This window comes from Centropristis striata, chromosome 6 (assembly GCF_030273125.1).
Source record: "Centropristis striata isolate RG_2023a ecotype Rhode Island chromosome 6, C.striata_1.0, whole genome shotgun sequence".
NCBI lineage: Eukaryota > Metazoa > Chordata > Actinopteri > Perciformes > Serranidae > Centropristis > Centropristis striata.
Window position 1 is genome coordinate 39217865 of NC_081522.1, and position 19302 is coordinate 39237166.

The 19302-nt window shown below is 46.7% G+C and overlaps 1 protein-coding gene across 1 annotated transcript in view; it reads right to left on the minus strand.

The window, feature by feature from the left end:
- The window catches only part of map1ab (microtubule-associated protein 1Ab), a 99729-nt gene that overhangs the window by 7226 nt on the left and 73201 nt on the right, over positions 1-19302 (minus strand). The window contains exons 3-5 of the mRNA XM_059335048.1: positions 15048-15130; positions 13405-13542; positions 430-12865 (exon numbers count right to left, since the gene is read on the minus strand). Of these exons, the coding sequence (XP_059191031.1) occupies positions 430-12865; positions 13405-13542; positions 15048-15130 (12657 nt within the window). The remainder of the gene's footprint in view (positions 1-429; positions 12866-13404; positions 13543-15047; positions 15131-19302) is intronic.

Here is a 19302-nt window from a genome sequence, read left to right on the forward strand (position 1 = left end):
ATCTAGACGTAAAAACGAAGCAGCGTGGAGCCACAATAAGACACAAAATGATTAAAAAAAACACAAAATGACCAAAAAAAGACAAAATTACAAAAAAAAGACACAAAAAGACACAAAATGACTAAAATTGTTACGCTAAATACACAAGACACCAATAAAATTGTGTCCCACTAGAATAAAAAACAGAGTTGATGACAGGATCACACACAATCACAAGATCACATTTATGTTGGTTTTTCTTTGTTTCTTTTTGGTTCTAAATGTTGATCCAGTAAGTCAGAATAAAAAATAAATTATTATTATCAGGTCATATAGGTGAAAAAATATACCAACATGGCATTTAAACATTTTTTAAGTGGTGTATACAGGCAGGATGAAAAGGATTCAAAAATGGACAAAACAGCCCAAGACTCTATAGAGTTAACCCACCTGAACTGCTCTTGACGCCGTTGACCAAGCCCTTCCCCGGGTTCAGGATCTCGCTCCTGGATCCTTGGTTCTCGGACATCTTGATCAGCCGGGAGCTCCTGTCCGTGTCCTTCCTCCGGAGGGAGGCTGATCGAGGAGAGGCCGAGTCCTTGGAGGTCTGCTTCACCGGAGTGGAGGACCTCTTCCGGACCTCCCCCTTGCGGGCGGGGGAGGCGGACTTGGGTTTGCCCTTTCTGAGGCCCTTGGTGGTCTTGTGCTCCTTCTTCATAAGTTTCTCTGTGCTGTTGTGGTCATTGAGCAGAGCTTCTGGATCGACCATGCACACGTCCGGGTGTGGAGGGTGGGGGTGGGGGTCCTTCATCGGGGTGGGAGGGGGATCGTGAGTCTTCTGGGCCGACCTCGGGGACGGAGGGTGGTGGCCGCCACCAGCGCCAGATAACTTGTCCACCGGCAGATGTTCGGCATCTTCGTCCGAGTCCAGATTTCCTTCGGCCGTTATGGACGGACACTCCTCTGTTTCCGGGGGAACGTCAGAATCGGACTGCGACGGCAACGACTCGCTGGCCGACGTCGGAGGCGTTTCCTCTCCGGCTAACGTCACGGCCAGGCCGGACGACATGCCGCCAGGCTGCGGCGCCTGCGGCGGCCCCTGCCCAGCGTCTCCATGGTAACTCGGGGAGTGGTGGCGCCGCTGCTTGTGCGACCTCCTCTTCACGGAGTGCTGCTCCTGGTCGTCCTCGTCGCCGTCCTGGGAGCGGTCGCTGCGGCCGCCGTCCTCCTCGCCCTCGTCGCTGGAGAGCTGGTGAGGGCTCGGGTTGATGAACGACGGGGAAAGTTCTCCTTTGCGGTGCTTGTACTCGCAGGAGGAGTAGCCGGGAGGCGAGGCGCAGGAGGAGGTGGCTCCGGTGTCCAGGTCGGAGGGACGATCAGCCCTTACGCCTCCTTTGCTGGACGTTTCTGTGGGGTAGGATTCTTTTGAGGAGGGCGCCGAGGTAGCCTGGACACTGGTCATCCATTCCATCGCTTCCATCGCTTCTTCTTCTTCTTCCTCCTCCTCCTCCTCATCATCACCGTATCCTGGAGGAGGAGCACTGGGGCAGTCGTCAGGCCTCTGTAGCATCTCCCAGTCAGATATACTGCTCCTCCTCCTCACCTCTAACCTCTCCGCTGGCATCTCCAACAAGCTCTTCTCCTCTAGTCTTTCTGCCTCTCCTTTCTTACCATCTTCTGCCTTTTCACACATCTTTGGATCAGCTGTCGCCTTCTTCTCTTCGTCTTTACACGCCTTTTCCTCCACTTTCTTTTCCTCCTTGACTTCACTCGCCATCTTTTCAGCTTCCTTCAAAGGTGCAACGGCTCCAATCGTCTTTTCCTCTTTCATCTCCGGTGTTTTCTCCTCTGTTTTGGAGACATCTGTTGTGGTGCATGTGGTTTTTGTTGCTCCACTGTCACTCAGTGAAGTGGGAGAAGGTGTCTGTTGAGTTGTTTCCATCACTGAATCAGGTTTAGACACAACAGTCGTAGTTGTAACGGTGACAGTCTTCGTCTCTGTGGACTGCTTGGTGCTTTCCACCACATGTGACTCAGTTATCGATGAATAACTCTCCATTTGCTCAGCCACTTGGAATTTTTGACATTCAATACGACACGGTAGGGTACTGTCCTCCATTTCAAGTGTAACAGGCTCCTCTTCTTCCGATGACTCTTGGGACGCCTTTTCAGAGGAGTCAGCCCTTTGGAGGGGAGAGACATCAAAGCGAGCCTCAGATGTGGATAAACTCTCCGACACCTTTACTGGATCAATACCTTGTAAAGACAGTGCTGCTGCTGCTGCTCCTGCTGCTGCGGAGGTTGTAATCTTGGTTTCTAGCATATAAAAACTATCCGTGCTCGACTTGGTTGCAGGCTTTGCAGCGCCGGCTTGATCCTCAGTCTGTTTGGCAGTGGTAGACAAGGCTGGAGGTGATGGTTTGGTTTCATCAAACTGACCGGGTAAAGACACTTTCGCTACAGGTTTCGTCGCCACCTCCATGTACTCGTCTCTCTTAAAGCCTCCGTAGCAGGAGCCTGAAGACTCTTTCTTGAAAGACGACTCCTCTTTAGCTAAAGGTACTCCAGAGCTTGGTAACATCGTGAAAGATTGAGATTCAAACCTTTGGCTCGAAGGCGAGGATGCTGAGGTTGACGAGTAGCTGTATGACGTGGAGGAGTACGTTGAAGTAGAGTATGTTAAGGTGGTGTATGTGCAAGGTGATGAGGCGGTTTCCTTACGTTTTGTGGTGATATCAAGTGACTGCCTCTCATCCAGACTTTCTTCTTCTTCTCTTTGGCTGAAATATTTATCATCGCTAGGCTTGGACAGCTTAGAGGCATCTGAGGTTTCCTTCTTATCCTCCTTCGATCCTACGTGACTCTCCTCGCTGTAAAAATGCTCAGAATAACCTTCAGATCTGCTGTGTCCCATGTCAGCATAGCTAGCGCTTAGAGGAGGGGAGGGACTGGATGTAGGCTCGGGCGTGGACTCTGAATGGTACGGAGGCAAAAAGCTGCCTGTCAAGCTGCTTGTGGACGTTGGTTGACAGGTTTCCTTTGTCAGAAAGCTTGGTGACACTTGGTCGTCATCTTCTTTTCTCAACTTTAGTAATTCATAAGAGGGGGGGAAATCTCCCGCTGAGGACAGCCTTCTCTTTGTGGTTGGTTGAGGAGACAAAAGATATGTCTGTGTCATGTCTGTGTCCTCAGCTTTCTTTGTTTCAAGAAGTTTTGGAGCTTCTGATGGCGTGTCCATTCTGTCAGAACTCACTGGTGACGGACTTTTACCTACATCTTCACTCTTTGTCTCAGGAAGTTTGGATGCGGCTGAATCCTCTTCTTTGAGTGGTTTTGTGTCAGGAGATAGTGGTTTTGTTTCAGTGGATGGTGGTTTTGTGTCAGGAGATGGTGGTTTTGTGTCAGTGGATGGGGGTTTTGTGTCAGGAGATGGTGGTTTTGTTTCAGTGGATGGTGGTTTTGTGTCAGGAGATGGTGGTTTTGTGTCAGTGGATGGGGGTTTTGTGTCAGGAACTGGTTTTGTCTCTGTAGATGGTGGTTTTATGTCAGGAGATGGTGGTTTTGTGTCAATAGATGGGGGTTTTGTGTCAGGAGATGGTTGTTTTATGTCAGGAGATGGTGGTTTTGTGTCAATAGATGGGGGTTTTGTGTCAGGAGATGGTTGTTTTATGTCAGGGGATGGTGGTTTTGTCTCAGTAGATGGTGGTTTTGTGTCAGGGGATGGTGGTTTTAAGTCAGGAGATGGTGGTTTTGTCTCAGTAGATGGTGGTTTTGTGTCAGGGGATGGTGGTTTTAAGTCAGGAGATGGTGGTTTTGTGTCAGGGGATGGTGGTTTTATGTCAGGGGATGGTGGTTTTGTCTCAGTAGATGGTGGTTTTGTGTCAGGGGATGGTGGTTTTAAGTCAGGAGATGGTGGTTTTGTTTCAGTAGATGGTGGTTTTGTTTCAATTGATGGTTTTGTGTCGGGGGATGGTGGTTTTGTTTCAGTAGATGGTGTTTTTGTTTCCATAGATGGTTTTGTGTCAGTGGATGGTGGTTCTGTTTCAGTAGATAGTGGTTTTGTGTCAGTAGATGGTTTTGTCTCCGTAGATGGTGGTTTTATGTCAGGAGATGGGGGTTTTGTGTCAGTAGATGGTTGTTTTATGTCAGGAGATGGTGGTTTTGTTTCAGTTGATGGTTTTGTGTCAAGGGATAGTGGTTTAGTTTCAGGAGATGGTGGTTTTGTCTCAGTAGAGGGTGGTTTTGTGTCAGGGGATGGTGGTTTTATGTCAGGAGAGGGTGGTTTTATGTCAGGGGATGGTGGTTTTGTTTCAGTTGATGGTTTTGTGTCAAGGGATAGTGGTTTAGTTTCAGGAGATGGTGGTTTTGTCTCAGTTGAGGGTGGTTTTGTCTCAGTAGATGGTGGTTTTATGTCAGGGGATGGTGGTTTTGTGTCAGGGGATGGTGGTTTTGTTTCAGTAGATGGTGGTTTCGTCTCAGGCGATGGTGGTTTTTTACTCACGTCCTGCTTGTCTTCAGGGGAGGCATCGTCAGGTGTTGGTTTGCAGATCGTTTCCTCCTTGAGGAAGCTTGATTCAGGCAGCTGAGCCTTTTTGTTTGAGTCCTCTACCTCTGCTATCGCTGCACTATCACCAGAGCTACGCCTGCACATTTCCTTCTCAGACTGTTCTCTCGCTCCCTTTTCCATGTCTACATCACTTAACTCCTCCTCTTCTTCCTCCTCCTCATCCTCATCTTCGTCTTCATCGTCATCAACATTGAAATCTTCTCCTTCTACGAGTAACCTTTTATCTATCAGGCTCTGTTTCCCATCAGGAAAGTCTAACATGGATTTACCAGAGGCGGAGCTGCTCATTTGACTGTTGTCAGATGCCAGAACATTATCGTCTACTTCATGTCCTGAACATGTGGCAGCAGATGGAGCTCTTGAGTCACTCGAAGTCTCTTCTTTCTTTAAAGGTGATGCTTGTTGAGGTAAAATGTCTTTTTCTGCAGGTGAATGCCGACCAGATGGAGATCCCTCTTTTTCCTGATCAGATTTGATAGACTCAGCAGATTTTTCTGTCTCTTTTTCTGTTGTTTTCTTTTCCGTTGATTCCCCAAAAGCTACAGGACTAACTGAAACCTGGGCACCGAGATCTGTCTGGCTCCAGGAGGGAGAGGGTGTATCTTGTCTTAATGAAGCGCCTGCTGATTGAACCGCTGCACTGGTAGAGACCGTATCACTTTCTCCTGCAGCTGCTGTTTGAACAGTTGCTGCTGCAGCACCTTCCATCACATCCTCTTTCTCTTTCTCGGATTTCTCAGGTTTATCCTCTTTGGGAGTGAAAGAATACGACTCAGCAGACATTTTGTTATCCTGCATGTCTACGGATGAAAAGCTCTTGTCAACATAAGGTGTGTCGGGCCTTTCTTCTCTCTCCCTCTCCTCCTCTTGGCCTTTTTCTCTGTCTTCGTATCTTGGTGAGGCACTTCGGCTGCGGTGGCTGCTCCTCTCGCTCTCTGTGAGCGACACAGGGCTGTAGTCGACCCTGCTGAAGGACAGAGGCTCTTCTTTGTACTGATCGTCCAGGAGGAACATGGCTCCTCCGACATCCGACTGGCTTGTTCTTCTGTTATCGTCGATGCCGATATCAGAGGCGTGATCGAAGCCTAGAGACACCTCGCTCTCTTCTCTGGACTCCGAGTCGTGGTCTTTTGGAATTGGCTTTTCGTACGGATCGTACTTGGACGCACCGAAGGTTTGCTTTTCGTCTTCCTTCTCTGAGGTTGTTTTTGCAGTGTCTGGTTTTGCAGCATCCTCAGAGTCCAGCATGAAATAGGAACAAGGCTGGGACAGTCCTGGAGACGCCACCTCTCGCTCTCCCTCCATCTCCCGCTCTGCTTCCTTTCTCGGTTTCTCGTCCAGCTTCGTCTTCTCTGCAGCACCGACTCCGGATGGTGTTTGTTTCTCTTGCTGCGGCGGTTCCTCCACACTGGACTGACTCTCTGTGCTCGACAGCGTGGAGCTCCTCGGTTGACTGTCGGTGCTCGAAACCGTCGACAACACAGGCTTTTTCTCAGCCGAGTCTGTCGCTGGTTCTTCTTTCACTGCTGTTTCTTGTTTAGTGGCTGTCTCCTCCTTTGGTGTGGCGATATCAAACGAGGGCTCGGGCTTGGCGAGCGGTGCAGTTTCTGTTTTCACGTCTTTGTCGACTTCAGGTGAAACTCTCTTCTCTTCTTTGCCAAAGTCCCTGAAGTCTTCGTCGATGGACGGCTCCTGCATGGTGAGTGTTGGTATGATCACTGTCGGCTGCTCCGGTTTAGTTTGCTCGGCTGTCGGTTGTTTTTGGGGCAGGCCTGCAGACGAGATGTCGTGGTCTGACTTCCTGGGCTCCACTGATAAAGGTCTGGAGCCGGCTCCTCCCATACAGATGTCCTCCTCCTCTTCATCCTCCCTGTCTTCATCTGAGGACTGAACCACGAATGCAGGTTTGTAGTCTGACTTGGCTGCTGCGTCCGTCTGTGCAGGTTGTTTAGCAGCTAAGTCTTTCTCCTGTAACTCCTCTCTCTCCCATTTCTCCTCCTTGGTGTGGTCTGCATCAGGTATCTCATCCGTCTTTTTGTCACCAGCATCCTTTCCCTTCACCGTCTTCTCATCCTCGTCTGGTTTCGTCTTTTCGTCTTCAGTCTCGTAGGTGTATTCCTTTTCTTGCTCTTTTTCCATTTTCTGTTCTTTGCTCAGTTCGGCGACATGTGTGTCATCTTTCTCTTTCTCCATCTTCTCTTCCTGACCGATGATAACCTTTGATTCCTTGTCCTGCTCCTCCTGGATGAGGCCTGGAGACACACAAATGTCATCTTTGGCTGGTTTCAGCTCTTCACTTGACGCCTCTTGCTTCATCTCGATTGATGTAGCACCAAAAGTTTCCTTCTCTTTCTGAGTTCCTGCGAGCTTATCAGGAGTTTCTTCGTGTATCTGCGTATCACTGACGCCACAAATATCATCTTTTTTAGTTTCTAAAGCCTGAGAGACGGGAAGATCTACAGCTTTTTTATCGTCCTTCTTAGATTCAGACTCAGAGGGATAATCGTCTTTCCCTTTTTCCTCGTCTTTGGCGCTGAAGATCTCCTTCTCTGTCTCCTGTTTGATGGATTCAGCTTCATGTTTGTCTTCGATGGTTTCAGCTTTAGACGGTTCTTTCTCTTTCTCTTTCTGTTCCTGGGGTTTGTCCACACTTGAGTCTGTGTCTTTCTCCTTCTTGGATTCATCTTTTTCAGTCTCTTTATCCTTAATTTCCTCCAGAACTGGTTTGGAATCAGAGATATCTGCCTTTTCTGGCTCTGATTTTATCTGTTTGTCAGATATGTCACTTTTTTCCGCCTCTTTGTCGTCTTTCGTGGTTTTTACAGTAGAATCATCAGAACTCTTTTCTTTCTCCTTCTCCATTTTATCCTCTTTAGTTTCTTTTTCATCCTTTTGGATTTCTTTTGTCTCATCTTTGATGATTTGCACATCTTTTGACTCTACTTTCTTCTCTTCCTCTGCAGGTTTTACCCCGGCTATGTCTTTGATTTCTTCCTCCTTGGTGGCAGAAATTTCCTCCTTAATTATTTCTGCATCTTTTTCCTCCTTGGTGGGTTTGGGAGCAACACTGTCATCCTGAATTAATGCTTCTTCGTCCTTGGAAGGTTTCTCAGTGAAAGTTTCCTCTTTATCTGCTTCTTTCTTGGTTTCTTCCTCTGTCGTTGATTTGACAGCACAGATATCTTTACTGATTTCTTTCTCCTTTTCATCTTGTGTGGCAGGTTTAGTGACAATTTCATCCTTGGATGTTTGGACTGTGAGAATATCTTGGCTTTTCTTTACTTCTTCTTCCTCCTTCTCTGCAGGTTTGACAGCAGAAGAGTCTGTTTCTTGCAGCTTTTTGTCCTCTGTGATGGGTTTGACAGCTTCTTCAGGTGTCTCTTTAGTGTCTACTTTAGTTGATGCTGCAGAGAAATCATCATCTTTACAGACACGCTCTTCCTCCATCTTGGTTAGTTCATCTTTACTGTCCTCTTGCTCCTTTTCTTCTCCCACAGTTGGTTTAATAGCTTCGTCTTTACTTGGCAGTTTGTCTTTTTCTTCTGCCTCGGTGAGTTTTATAGCAGCAGTTTCCTCTTTCCTAACATCTTCCTTCTTGTCTTCTGCAGCAGGTTTGAAGAGTTCAGCAGCATCTTTGCTTGTTGTCTCATCTTTTTCCTGCTCTGGGGACAGTTTGGTGTCAGAAATATCCTCTTTACTCATCTCTTTCTCTTTTTCTGGCTCTGTGCTCGGTCTGGCTGCAGGAGTTTCATCTTTACTCGCTGTAGGATCTTTTTCCTGCAGCGAGGAGACACTGAGAGCATCTTTAGAAACCTCCTGCTTCTTTTCTGCAGCAGATGCATCACCATCACTAATAATTTCTTCTTCTTTGGTGAGTTTAGAAACAGTGATGTCTTTCTCTTTTTCCTTCTGCTCATCTGGAATGAGCTTGGGAGCAGAAATGTCAATCTTTTCCGTCTCTTTTTCCTCTTTTTTGTCTTCAGTCACTTTGATATCAGATGTTTCTTCTTTCTTTTCATCTTTAGTCGGCTCAGTAACGGGCGTTTCGTCCTTCTTTACCTGTTTCTCCACCTCGTCTTTAACAGGTTTGATATCTGTGGCGTCGACCTTTTCCATGTCTTTCTCCTCCGTCTTTATGGGGCTAATACCAGATTTATCAGCCTGTTCTGTCTCTGTCTTTGTCTCCTCTTTTAGGATCTCTCTGTCAGCCACATCAACCTCAGTTTCTTTAACCTCACCTTTGCTTTTGAGGTCAGAATCATCATCTTTCTGCTTCGGTTCATCTGTAATTTGTTTGACCTGAGGAGCAGCAGTTTCCATCTCTGCTTCTTTAGTAGTTTTCACTTCAGGTTCTTTTTCCGGCTCTTTCTGTTCGGCTTTAATGGCTCCATCAGGAGTGACAGTGTCCTCTGTGATGGGTTTCATGTCAGATATTTCCTCCTTTACTGCCTCTCTCTCTGCTTTCTGAGCCGTGATGGACGTGATGGCAGAGACAGAGTCTTCCTGGGTGACAGATTTCTGTTTTTGTTCATCCTTGATTTGTTCGACATCCTTTTCTCTCTCCGGTTCCGCTTTGACGCTTTTAACTGCAGATTTGTCATCGTGATCGTCGTCATCATCCTTTTTATCATCGTCATCATCATGTGGAAGTTTACCTGGAACAGGCACTTTAGGTTCTTTTTCCTCTTCATCACTTCCTCCAGCGGGGACGAGGGAATCCCTCTGTGTGACGGACGGCTGAGCTTCTGTCGGCGGGATCTTTTCTGCTGGTTTTCCTTCATCTTTTGGCACTAACGACGTGTCTTTCTCTGCCTCCTTCGTCTCTGGAGCCTCTTTTACGTCAAACGAATCATCCAGCGACGTTGAAACTAATTCCAGCTGATCTTCTTTCTGTTTGTCGACGTCTTTTTCTGCTTCGTCCGTCTTCGTCTTCTCCTCCACCGGAGACTGGCGGAGCGGGGAGTGAGCCGGGCTCGGGGGGCCGGACTGAGGAGGGGACGCCATTTTCACGGTGATGTCGTCGGGGCTGAAGCAGCGATCTTCGCTCTCCGAAGTCACCGAGTCGGATCCGAAAGGTCTCGTAGGCACGACAGACGAAACGTCTTTAGGTGCGACGGCGTCGATGTTCTCCTCTTCCACTGGGAGGTGGACCGGTTTGGCGTCAGAAATCTTCTTTGTCTCCGTCTCTTGGCGCTGAGACGTAGCGTAGCCTTCTTGGAGTTTCTCCAGTGAGATGTCAACATTAGGAGTTTGGTCTTCTTCCTCCTCTTCTTCCTCTTCCTCCTCTTCATCGCGAGCTTCAGCCGGCGTCTTCGCCTCGGAGATGGGAAGCTGCAAATCCTCAGATGGAGACTTGGTCTGTTTGTCTTCTTCTAGAGAAGGTGGAGAGAGAGTTCCTGCAGAGCGAGGCTGCTCTTTGCTCTGGGTGGCGTCCGGCGGGGTCACCGGGCTCTTCGGCGGCTCCTCGGTGGGTGGCGCCGCTACAGACGCCACGGATTGATCCTCGGCGATGGACGTGGGGAAGTCGGACACTTTGTCGTACTCTGTGATGGAGGTGGCGGAGGAGACGTGCTCCTCCTCGGCCAGCGGCGCCGTGATGATGTTGGTGAACGCCGACACCTGCTCCTGCACGCCGGGGATGAAGCTCTTCTCCGTCAGCGCGCCCGCCGCCTGCATCTCCCGCATGCCGTGGATGTTGACGAAGGATTCGGTCTGGTCGGGGACGGAGACATCGTAGGAGCCGACGTCGTACTGCAGGTGCGGGATCCTCTCCTCCGCCTCCTCGTGGATCTCCTCGTCGGAGATGGTCTGCTCTGTCTCGGAGTAGCCGGGGATGGTCTCGTCCTGGATGTAGGAGATCGGTTCGGCGGAGGCAGCTGCTCCTGCGATCACGGAGGTGATGGGAGCGGTGGCGCCGCCGACATGCGACAGGTAGCCCTCCTCCTCCTCCTCCTCTTCTTCTTCAGCGGTTTTGCTTTCCATCTGTTCTTCAGCTGCGTGTTCAGGTTTGATCTCTTCGTCTGCTATCACGTCTAAATCCTCCACCTCCTCCAGCTCGGCCTTCTCCTCCTCCTCCTCTTCTTCCTCCTTGGTTTGAATCATCTGCAGCTCCTCTTTTGTCACAACTTTAGCTGAAAGGATTTCCGACTTCTCCATTTCTTCGATCTCGTGTTTCCTGTCCAGCCCGTCGTCCTTCGCCTCCTTCATTTCATCTTCTTCCTCACCGATACCCATGTCCTCCTCCTCCTCCTCCTCGGCTGGTTTCTTTGCAGCAGCAGGAGCAGCAGCAGGCTCTTCCTCCTCCTCTTCCTCCTCGTCCTCCTCCTGACTTGCTGCTCCTTCATCTTCAAACTTTTGAGCGTCTTCCATTTCTGTCTCCTGCGTCGCCTCCTCGTCTTTGACTTCAGGTTTTGCTTCTGGGGCCTTTGCCTCCTTTTCTGGAGACTTAGCAGCAGGGGGAGTTTCAGATTTAATTTCTTGTGCTTCCTCCTCCTTCTCCTCCTCCTCCTCCTTCTCCAGGGGAACGCTTTGTGCTGCTGGCTCAGAGCTGTCTGGAGGCTCCGCTGATACAGCGACAACTTCATCTTTCTTCATATCCTCGTAATCCTTGGTGAGGTCTTCTGGGGTGGAGAGCACCGACGCCTCCACGGCTCCGTTCTCTGTCGGTTCGGGTTGAATAGTTTCAGGTTTCGGCTCCTCTGGTTTCGGCTCAGCAGGTAAAACCTTCGGCGCTTTGGTTTTTCCTGCCTTTGCTTTACTCGACACTTTAGCTTTGTGTAACGTCTTCCTGACTTCAGGCGTGAGCGGCTTCAGGTCAGGCTTTGTGATTTTCCTCAGCTCTGGTTTGGACGCGTCCTTCTTCTTGTCCTCTTTGGACTTCATGTCTTTCTTTTCATCCTTTTTAGCCAAGTCGTCCTTCTTTACCTTCTTGATCTCTTTCTTCTCTTTGTCCTTTTTCTCATCCATTTTTGACACCCTCTCTTTCGAGTGCTTTTTTAAGGATTTTTCTTTCAGCAGTTTTTTCTTCTCTGGCACATCACTCTTAGATTTGATAGTTTTTGTGGGTTTTTTCTCCTCTTTCTTCTCTGAGACATTCTCCTTGACGGAGTCGCTCTTTGCCTCGGTGGCGGCGGACACGTCGTCCTGCCCTTCGGCTTCTTTCTTCGAGGCCTTGGCTGTAGTCTTCGGGGACGACTTGAGGCTCTCTTTGCTGTCCGTTCTTTGTTTTAACTTGGTTTGTTTGATGACGGAGGGAGCAGCTCCGGAGGCGATGTCCTTCTGCGTGGCTACGGGGTAGCGCAGGAAGTCAAGGTGCTTTAGCTTCTCCAGCCCCTCCAGGATCTTGTTCTGTGGTGCGTTCCCGGGGAACAGCACTCTGATGATCTTCTCTGAAGGGTTGGCGGGAAGCCAGACAATTAAGGCTGTAACTGACGTCAGGTAGGGCACAGAGATCTCTCCTTCCTTCCCGTTGGGCAGGACGATGCCCGTTTTGGCCTTGCTGTTTCCGGCCCACTTCTGCATCAAAAACTGCATCTCTTTGCTATCTTTGACGGGGTTCAGGACGTACATGTCTAACCGTCCCACGCCCATCTTGTGGAACAGCGTGATGGGCTCGATGGTGTTGCTGACCACCCGAAACAGCGGCTCCGGTTTGATTCCTAGTTTGTTGAGATACTGCAGAGTCAGCGAGGCCTCCTCGATGCTGCGCTTCACTTTGAGGTTGGACTCGGGCATGCGGAGCTTCTCCGGCACGTTGAAGAAGACGACGCCGAGCTCCGGCGAGATCAGGTTCTTCATCCAGTCGCTGTAGTTGACGGATCCTTGGGACTGCTCCTCGTCCTGCTCGGCGATCTTCCTCTGCAGGAGCCCGTTGATGCCGGGCAGGTTGTCGGCGCCGATGTGCGTCAAGAGGATGGAGTCGATGCGGTCCAGGTGGCGGACCAGCTTCCAGAAGCACGACTTGCGCTCGGAGCCGCCGTCCACCAGGATGTTGAAGCCGTTCACGGCGAAGAGGGCGGAGTCGCCGCGCCCGCCGGGGAAGATGTAGCAGCAGGGTTTGGACAGCTTGAGGAAGCCGCCGGACGTGGGCGGCTCCAGGAGGTCGAAGGGCGACGGGACGTCCACCGTCTCGGAGATGTACTCCGTGAACTCGGTGACGCCCTCCATCTTGGGCAGAACGGACTCAGGGTTCAGTTTGTACTCCAGAAAGTCCCGCAGGCGCTCCTGCTGGCCCACGGAGCTCCAGCCCGCCTCCCCGCGGCAGCACACGGTCAGAGTCGCCTGCTGCTTCGGGGCCGAGCCACCCAACAAGTCACTGACCTGCAGGACACACACACACACACACACACACACACACACACACACACACAAAGTCAGTCAGAGAGGCAGAAAAGATGTGAAGAAAAGGTAAAAATAAACAAGTAATAATCTCTGTGTTAGAGGCTGTGGACTTATTCGACTTTGTTTTCAAGGATTATCAGACAATATCAAAAACCATATTGTGTTGTAATTGATTTTTTTTTTTTGTTTGTTTGTTTTTCTGTGTTCTGTTTTGTTTTTTAACTGTAATTATGTATATCCATTGTGAAGAACATTGAGTCTGCCTTGTGCATGAAATGTGCTCTATAAATAAAGTTGAATTGAATTGAATTGAATATTGAAACCCTATTTTTTTCCCTATATTCCTTTTCCAAAGGAAACACCTTTGCCAATTTTCGCCACAAAAAATAACTCAAAACGTCATTTCCTGGCCCTTTTCCATCTGGAAAAAAATATATTCCTACTGATAGGTGAGTAAAGCTTATTCTTGATAGTTTAATCAGAATAATGTTTTTCAGTGTGAGAGCAGCTGGACTCACCCCAGGATCAGTTAACGCTCTGGAGAAGCTCTGGGAGGTGAAGACTCCGGTCTGAAGGAGGAGGCCACCGTGATCCGAGCTCTGTCCACTCAGGACCAGGAGCTTGTGTCCTGCCGAGTCCGTGACCAGAGACTGGATCTGGGACAGAGACCGGGAGAGGAGAGAGAGAAGGAGGGACAGAGGGAGACAGAGGGAGGTCAGTTAAAGGAGAGATCTCGCTGCCAAGAAAGAGAAAAGCCTGCGTCACTGTCAGAAGATGAAGTAAAATGTGTCAAGGTGAACAAGATTTGGAAACAAATCCTCTGCAAAAAAAAAAAAAACAGAAAAATATAACGGACACAGTCTTATATTGTATGTATGTGATTATATGTGATATGTAGAGAGCTCACAGCGCTGCAACTTAAGAAAACATATGCAAATACACAAAACACAAGCAAACTGAGAAAACATCTTCATCAATTTGACAACACAAGCACAGCATTTAGAAAACGCTGCAAAGACCACAACACAACAGAAGTGTTTCCAGAGGACACTTAAAAGTGATGCACACGTCTGGACACGATTGTGATATTATCACGTTATTTCAAGATAATGTTGATTTCATGTAATAACGTTGTGCCTATTGTCCTTAAGTGTTTGTGTGTTGTTGTTCTTAATTAGTTTTATGTATTATGGGAGCTGCACTCTAATTTTGTTGTGCTATGTACAATGACAATAAAGGCTTAGCGGCCGATCATAGCATGCTAACGTTAGCGGCCGATCGATAGCATGCTAACGTTAGCGGCCGGTTATAGCATGCTAACAGATCAAGACCAGCTCGGTGCCATTGAGAGAGACCAACTAAAACGTGTATCAATCATTTATTTTATTTGTTTAACTGCAATGTGATTGATATGGGCTAGCGGGCTAACGTTAAATATCAAGTTGTAACATGAAAATATCATTGTCATGAAATAAGGTGATCATTTCACGTTATAGCGTGAAAATATTATCATGAAATAACTTGATAATATCACAAGTGTGTCCAGACGTGTGCATCACTTTTAAGTGTCCTCCGGAAACACTTCTGTTGTGTTGTGGTCTTTGCAGCGTGTTTCCAAATGCTGCTCTTGTGTTGTGTGTCCAAATGATGAAGATGTTTTCTCAGTTTGCTTGTGTTTTGTGTATTTGCATGTGTTTTGTTAAGTTGCAGCGCTGTAAGCTGATACTGAAACTCATTACCAGAGAGAGGGGACCTTTTAAAAGAAAATATGCCACCTCATGGCTACACGGTGGTGTGGTGGTTAGCACTTTTGCCTCACAGCAAGAGGGTTGCCGGTTCGGCTCTTCTGTGTGGAGTTTGCTTGTTCTCCCTGTGTTTGCGTAGGTTCTCACCGGGTACTCCGGCTTCCTCTCAAAAATATGCACTTAGGTTTAATTGGTGACTCTAAATTGCCTGTAGGTTTGAATGAGAGCGTAATTGTCTGTCTCTATGTGTCAGCCCTATGATAGTCTGGAGACCTGTCCAGGGTGTACCCCGCCTCTCGCCCAATGTCAGCTGGTATCGGCTCCAGACCCCCGCGACCCAAGTGGATAAGCGGTTAACGAGAATGAATGCCACCTCATTGACATGTAACGGTGCATGCAGCAGGAGGGAAGTGTACCTCTGAGACCACGGTGTCTTCTGCTGGGTTGACGAGGACGACGGTCTCTAAGACATCACTCCTGTGGTGGAGGGTTCTCTGTCCTGCAGGAGGAGATTAAAAACATCATGTTAGCATCTGGTAGGATTTAAGACGCTAAAGCTTTTGATTCTCCTTCGAGGCCGAAGTCGACGCTCAGCCGCCTGGACTGGAAACATCCAGACCTGAAGCTGAAACCACTAAACACCAGACTGGGTCCTGTATGTGGGGCGCTCTCTGCTCAGACTGGAGACCCAGTTGAGCATCAAGAACAAAAGTTGGAAGCAGAAATAGGTCGCTGGTGTCTGCTGGTGAAGTTTGAAATATTATAAAAAGCCGTGAGCACAAACACACAAACTTAAAACCAATATTTACTCTTCATATTAGGTATTAAACTGCAGAAACATCTGCCACTGTCCTAAAAAATGAGACGAAAACAAAGAAAAGGTGCATAATCATCGTAATTATGCATCAGCACCTAATTCCACTCAGGGGTGAAGTTAAGCTGAAGAGAGGAGGTGAGGGGGGAGGAGGAGGAGGAGGAGGAGGAGGAGAAACACCAACTTAAAACCAATATTTACTCTTCATATTCAGTATTAACTCTATGGAGTTTTGGGTTATTTTGTCCATTTCTGACTCCTTTCCATCCTGCCTGCCTCACCACTTAAAACATGTTTAAATAACATGTTGGTTTATATTTATTTCACCTATATGACCTAATAATAACTGATTTTTTATTCTGAATTACTGGATCAACATTTTGAACCAAAAAGAAACAAAGAAAAAACAACAATTTTGGTCATTTTGTGTCTTTGTAAGTCATTTTGTGTCTTTTGTTGTGTCTTTTTAGTCATTTTGTGTCTTTTTTTTGTCATTTTGCGTTTTTTTCTGGTCATTTTGTGTCTTTTTTGGTCATTTTGTGTCTTTTGTTGTGTCTCTTTAGTCATTTTGTGTCTTTTTTTGTCATTTTGTGTTTTTTTTTTGGTCATTTTGTGTCTTTTTTTAGTCCTTTAGTCCAACATAAAATGTGATTTTGAATCTTTTCTTTTACTTTCAAAACACTATCATGCTCAATAAAGAATTGTAAATGTTTCAAATGTGACCAAAGGTGTCAAATCTACCATATAAGAGGGTTCCATCCAGTTCTATCATTTGATACTAAATCTATTTGAGCTTGTCTCCAGTTCTACTTGGTATATCATCATCAAACTGAAACTGGCCTCATGGAGTTTACAGCCAGAACTTTAGAGGTAAATGTACAGTAGGGCTCCACGCTGCTTTGTTTTCTAGTCTGGATGGAAACAACAAGTCTGGATTATTTGGAGCTTTTGGAGACTGCAGAAACAGATGCCACATGCACTTCAGTCCTGGTTAAAAAATGAGACAAAAACAAAGAAAATATCACATTTCTGAGCACAATTCCCCATACATCTTCATGCATATTCATCGTAATTATGCATCAGCACTTAATTCCACTCAGGGGTGAAGTTAAGCTTTAATTCCCAGTGGTTGCAGCACAGATGCAGCTCTAATATTAGAGCTCTAATAATAGGAGGAAGTCCAGCAGCATCTTCACTGTTTGAGTCTCTGACTGTCAACACGTGTTTAACCGTGTAAATCACTCACAGATACTGTCCTGTTTAAATAACTGAGGCTTTATGGATCATAAAGGAGGTTATCAACTGTTAAGATGAATGAGTTTTGAATGAAACTGATAAGAAAAGTAATTTCATACATTAAATAAAACGTCCAGAAGGTAATCAGAGCGGCACTTAAAGTCCAGACGTTTTATTACAGATGATAATCATATAACCAGCTCCTCATTGTGTTCTATGCTTTCTTATTCCTCATCCAACCAAATTAACATTATAACAGTGATTAAAAAAACACCAGCTGAATTCAGTCGTTTTATATTTGATTGCATTTTCTTCTTATCAAGCAGAAAAACCCATCTTGGATATTTTCATATGAACAAAGTTTTTTTTTCTTCTCTCTAAATTTAGAACTTAAACTATAAAACTTTTACTCTTTCTGGAAAGTTGTTCCGTCTTCAGTAGAAGTTGCATTTAAGTTTCAGCAAGAGCAACTGAATTTAAAGTAGGATAAATAGAAATATGAACAAAAAGTAGAGAGTAGTAGAGAGGAGGAGGAGGAGGAGGAGGAGGAAAGGAGAGGAGAGGAGAGGAGAGGAGAGGAGAGGAGAGGAGAGGAGAGGAGAGGAGAGGAGAGGAGAGGAGAGGAGAGGAGGAGATTAGAGGAGGAGGAGGAGAGGAGAAAAGGAGAGGAGGAGGAGGAGGAGGAGGAGGAAAGGAGAGGAGAGGAGAGGAGGAAAGGAGAGGAGAGGAGAGGAGAGGAGAGGAGAGGAGAGGAGAGGAGGAGATTAGAGGAGGAGGAGGAGAGGAGAAAAGGAGAGGAGGAGGAGGAGGAAGAGGAGGAGGAGGAGGAGGAGGAGGAAGGGAAGGGAAGGGAGGGGAGAGGAGAGGAGGAAAGGAGAGGAGAGGAGGAGATTAGAGGAGGAGGAGGAAGGGAAGGGAGGGGAGAGGAGGAGGAGGAGGAGGAGGAGGAGGAGGGGAAGGGAGGGGAGAGGAGACAAGGAGAGGAGAGGAGAGGAAAGGAGGAGGAGGAGGAGGAGGAGCTCTGACTCCTCAGAGTGTCCGGTTTCAGGTTTCAGAGCGATGACTCAGCTGTGAGATGTGATGACGATGATTTGCAATTTTTTCAGCAAACAACAACCTCATTGATCATTGATGAAGAAACCAGGTTTGGTTTATAAATCCTCCTTCTAGACAAGTAAACCCTGAGAGCTGGACCTCCCTGTGACCTCCTGCTGCTCCTCCTCAGGTAAACAGAGCAGAGCAGAGGAGCAGAGGAGGTGCTGCAGGCTGACGCTGCAGGCTGGTACAACGTGATACGACAACAACAAAGAGTCGCTGTGTTTTCTCCCTCGGGCGGTCAGAGACTGAGAGGACTGGGAGGACTGAGAGGACTGGGAGGACTGGGAGGACTGGGAGGACTGAGAGGACTGGGAGGACTGAGAGGACTGAGAGGACTGAGTCACTGCTGCACAGATCAGATTCACTTTCACTGCTGCACAGCAAACAGACAGGAAACTGTGGAGGTCAGAGAGGCTGAAAAAGGTCCTGTTAGACTCTCAGATCGCCTTTAAATCACAACCAGACCACAGAAACAGTCACTGAAGCAATATTTACACATCTTACACTGTAAATAATTTACTGTGATTTTTACAGTAACTTACTGTTATTATTTTTTACAGTAGAACTACAAGTTCTAGAACTAGAACTACAAAATGTTCTAGTAAAACTAGAACATTTTTAGTATGTTTTATTTACAGTACTGTTTTTTATTCTGTAAAATAAAAACAATTAAACACTGAGATTTTTGTTTTGTTAACAGTACTGATTTGTTTACTGTAAGAATGAAAAAAAAACAGTTTAACATTGTGGTTTTACGGCACAGTAAACGATGCTGTTAATTTGATAATAATTTCATCATTACTTTTTATAGAAATAAATAGTAATTGCAAGTAATTATTCTAAACACTAAATAATGTTAATACATGTACTGTTTCACAATTGATTTCCATACTGTGTTTTGTATGAAAAACTTTAAGTTAATTATTTTAACAGCATTTGTATAGGACTGATTCTGATCAAAATTATGATAAAAATGGAAAAATACAGTAGTCTACTTTACTTTTCATACTGTCTGTGTTTTTTCTACAGTAATGTTTTAACTACTGTCATTTTGTCACAAGGACCGATTTATTGTAAATTATACAGCACTATACTGTACAAATCAAACACAGTGATGAACTGTGAATAATACAGTAAATAACTGTATATTTCACATCGATTATTTACAGTGTAGTGTTTAATTAGTTTGTGTGAGTGTCTGTTTCCACCTGCTACTTACTTACTGCTGCAGAAACACGATCTGATGAATCTGATGACAGAAGATTTCACTGAAAGAGGATTTGTGAAGCTGCAGAGTTTAGTCATCCTCCTCCTCACAAATCCAATGTTTACATTTGTATTTTTCTTCTGTTATCAGTTGTTCTTGTGACCGGATCTTTGGGCGAGGACGACAGTGTTACATGCTGTTAAATAAAGTTGGGTCATTGTCAGCAGTGGGTGAGTTGTTTTATCACAGCCTGTGTTTGTGTTACTCACTCTAACATTTTCTAATATCTGTCTGTTTGTGTTTTAATTGAGTTATT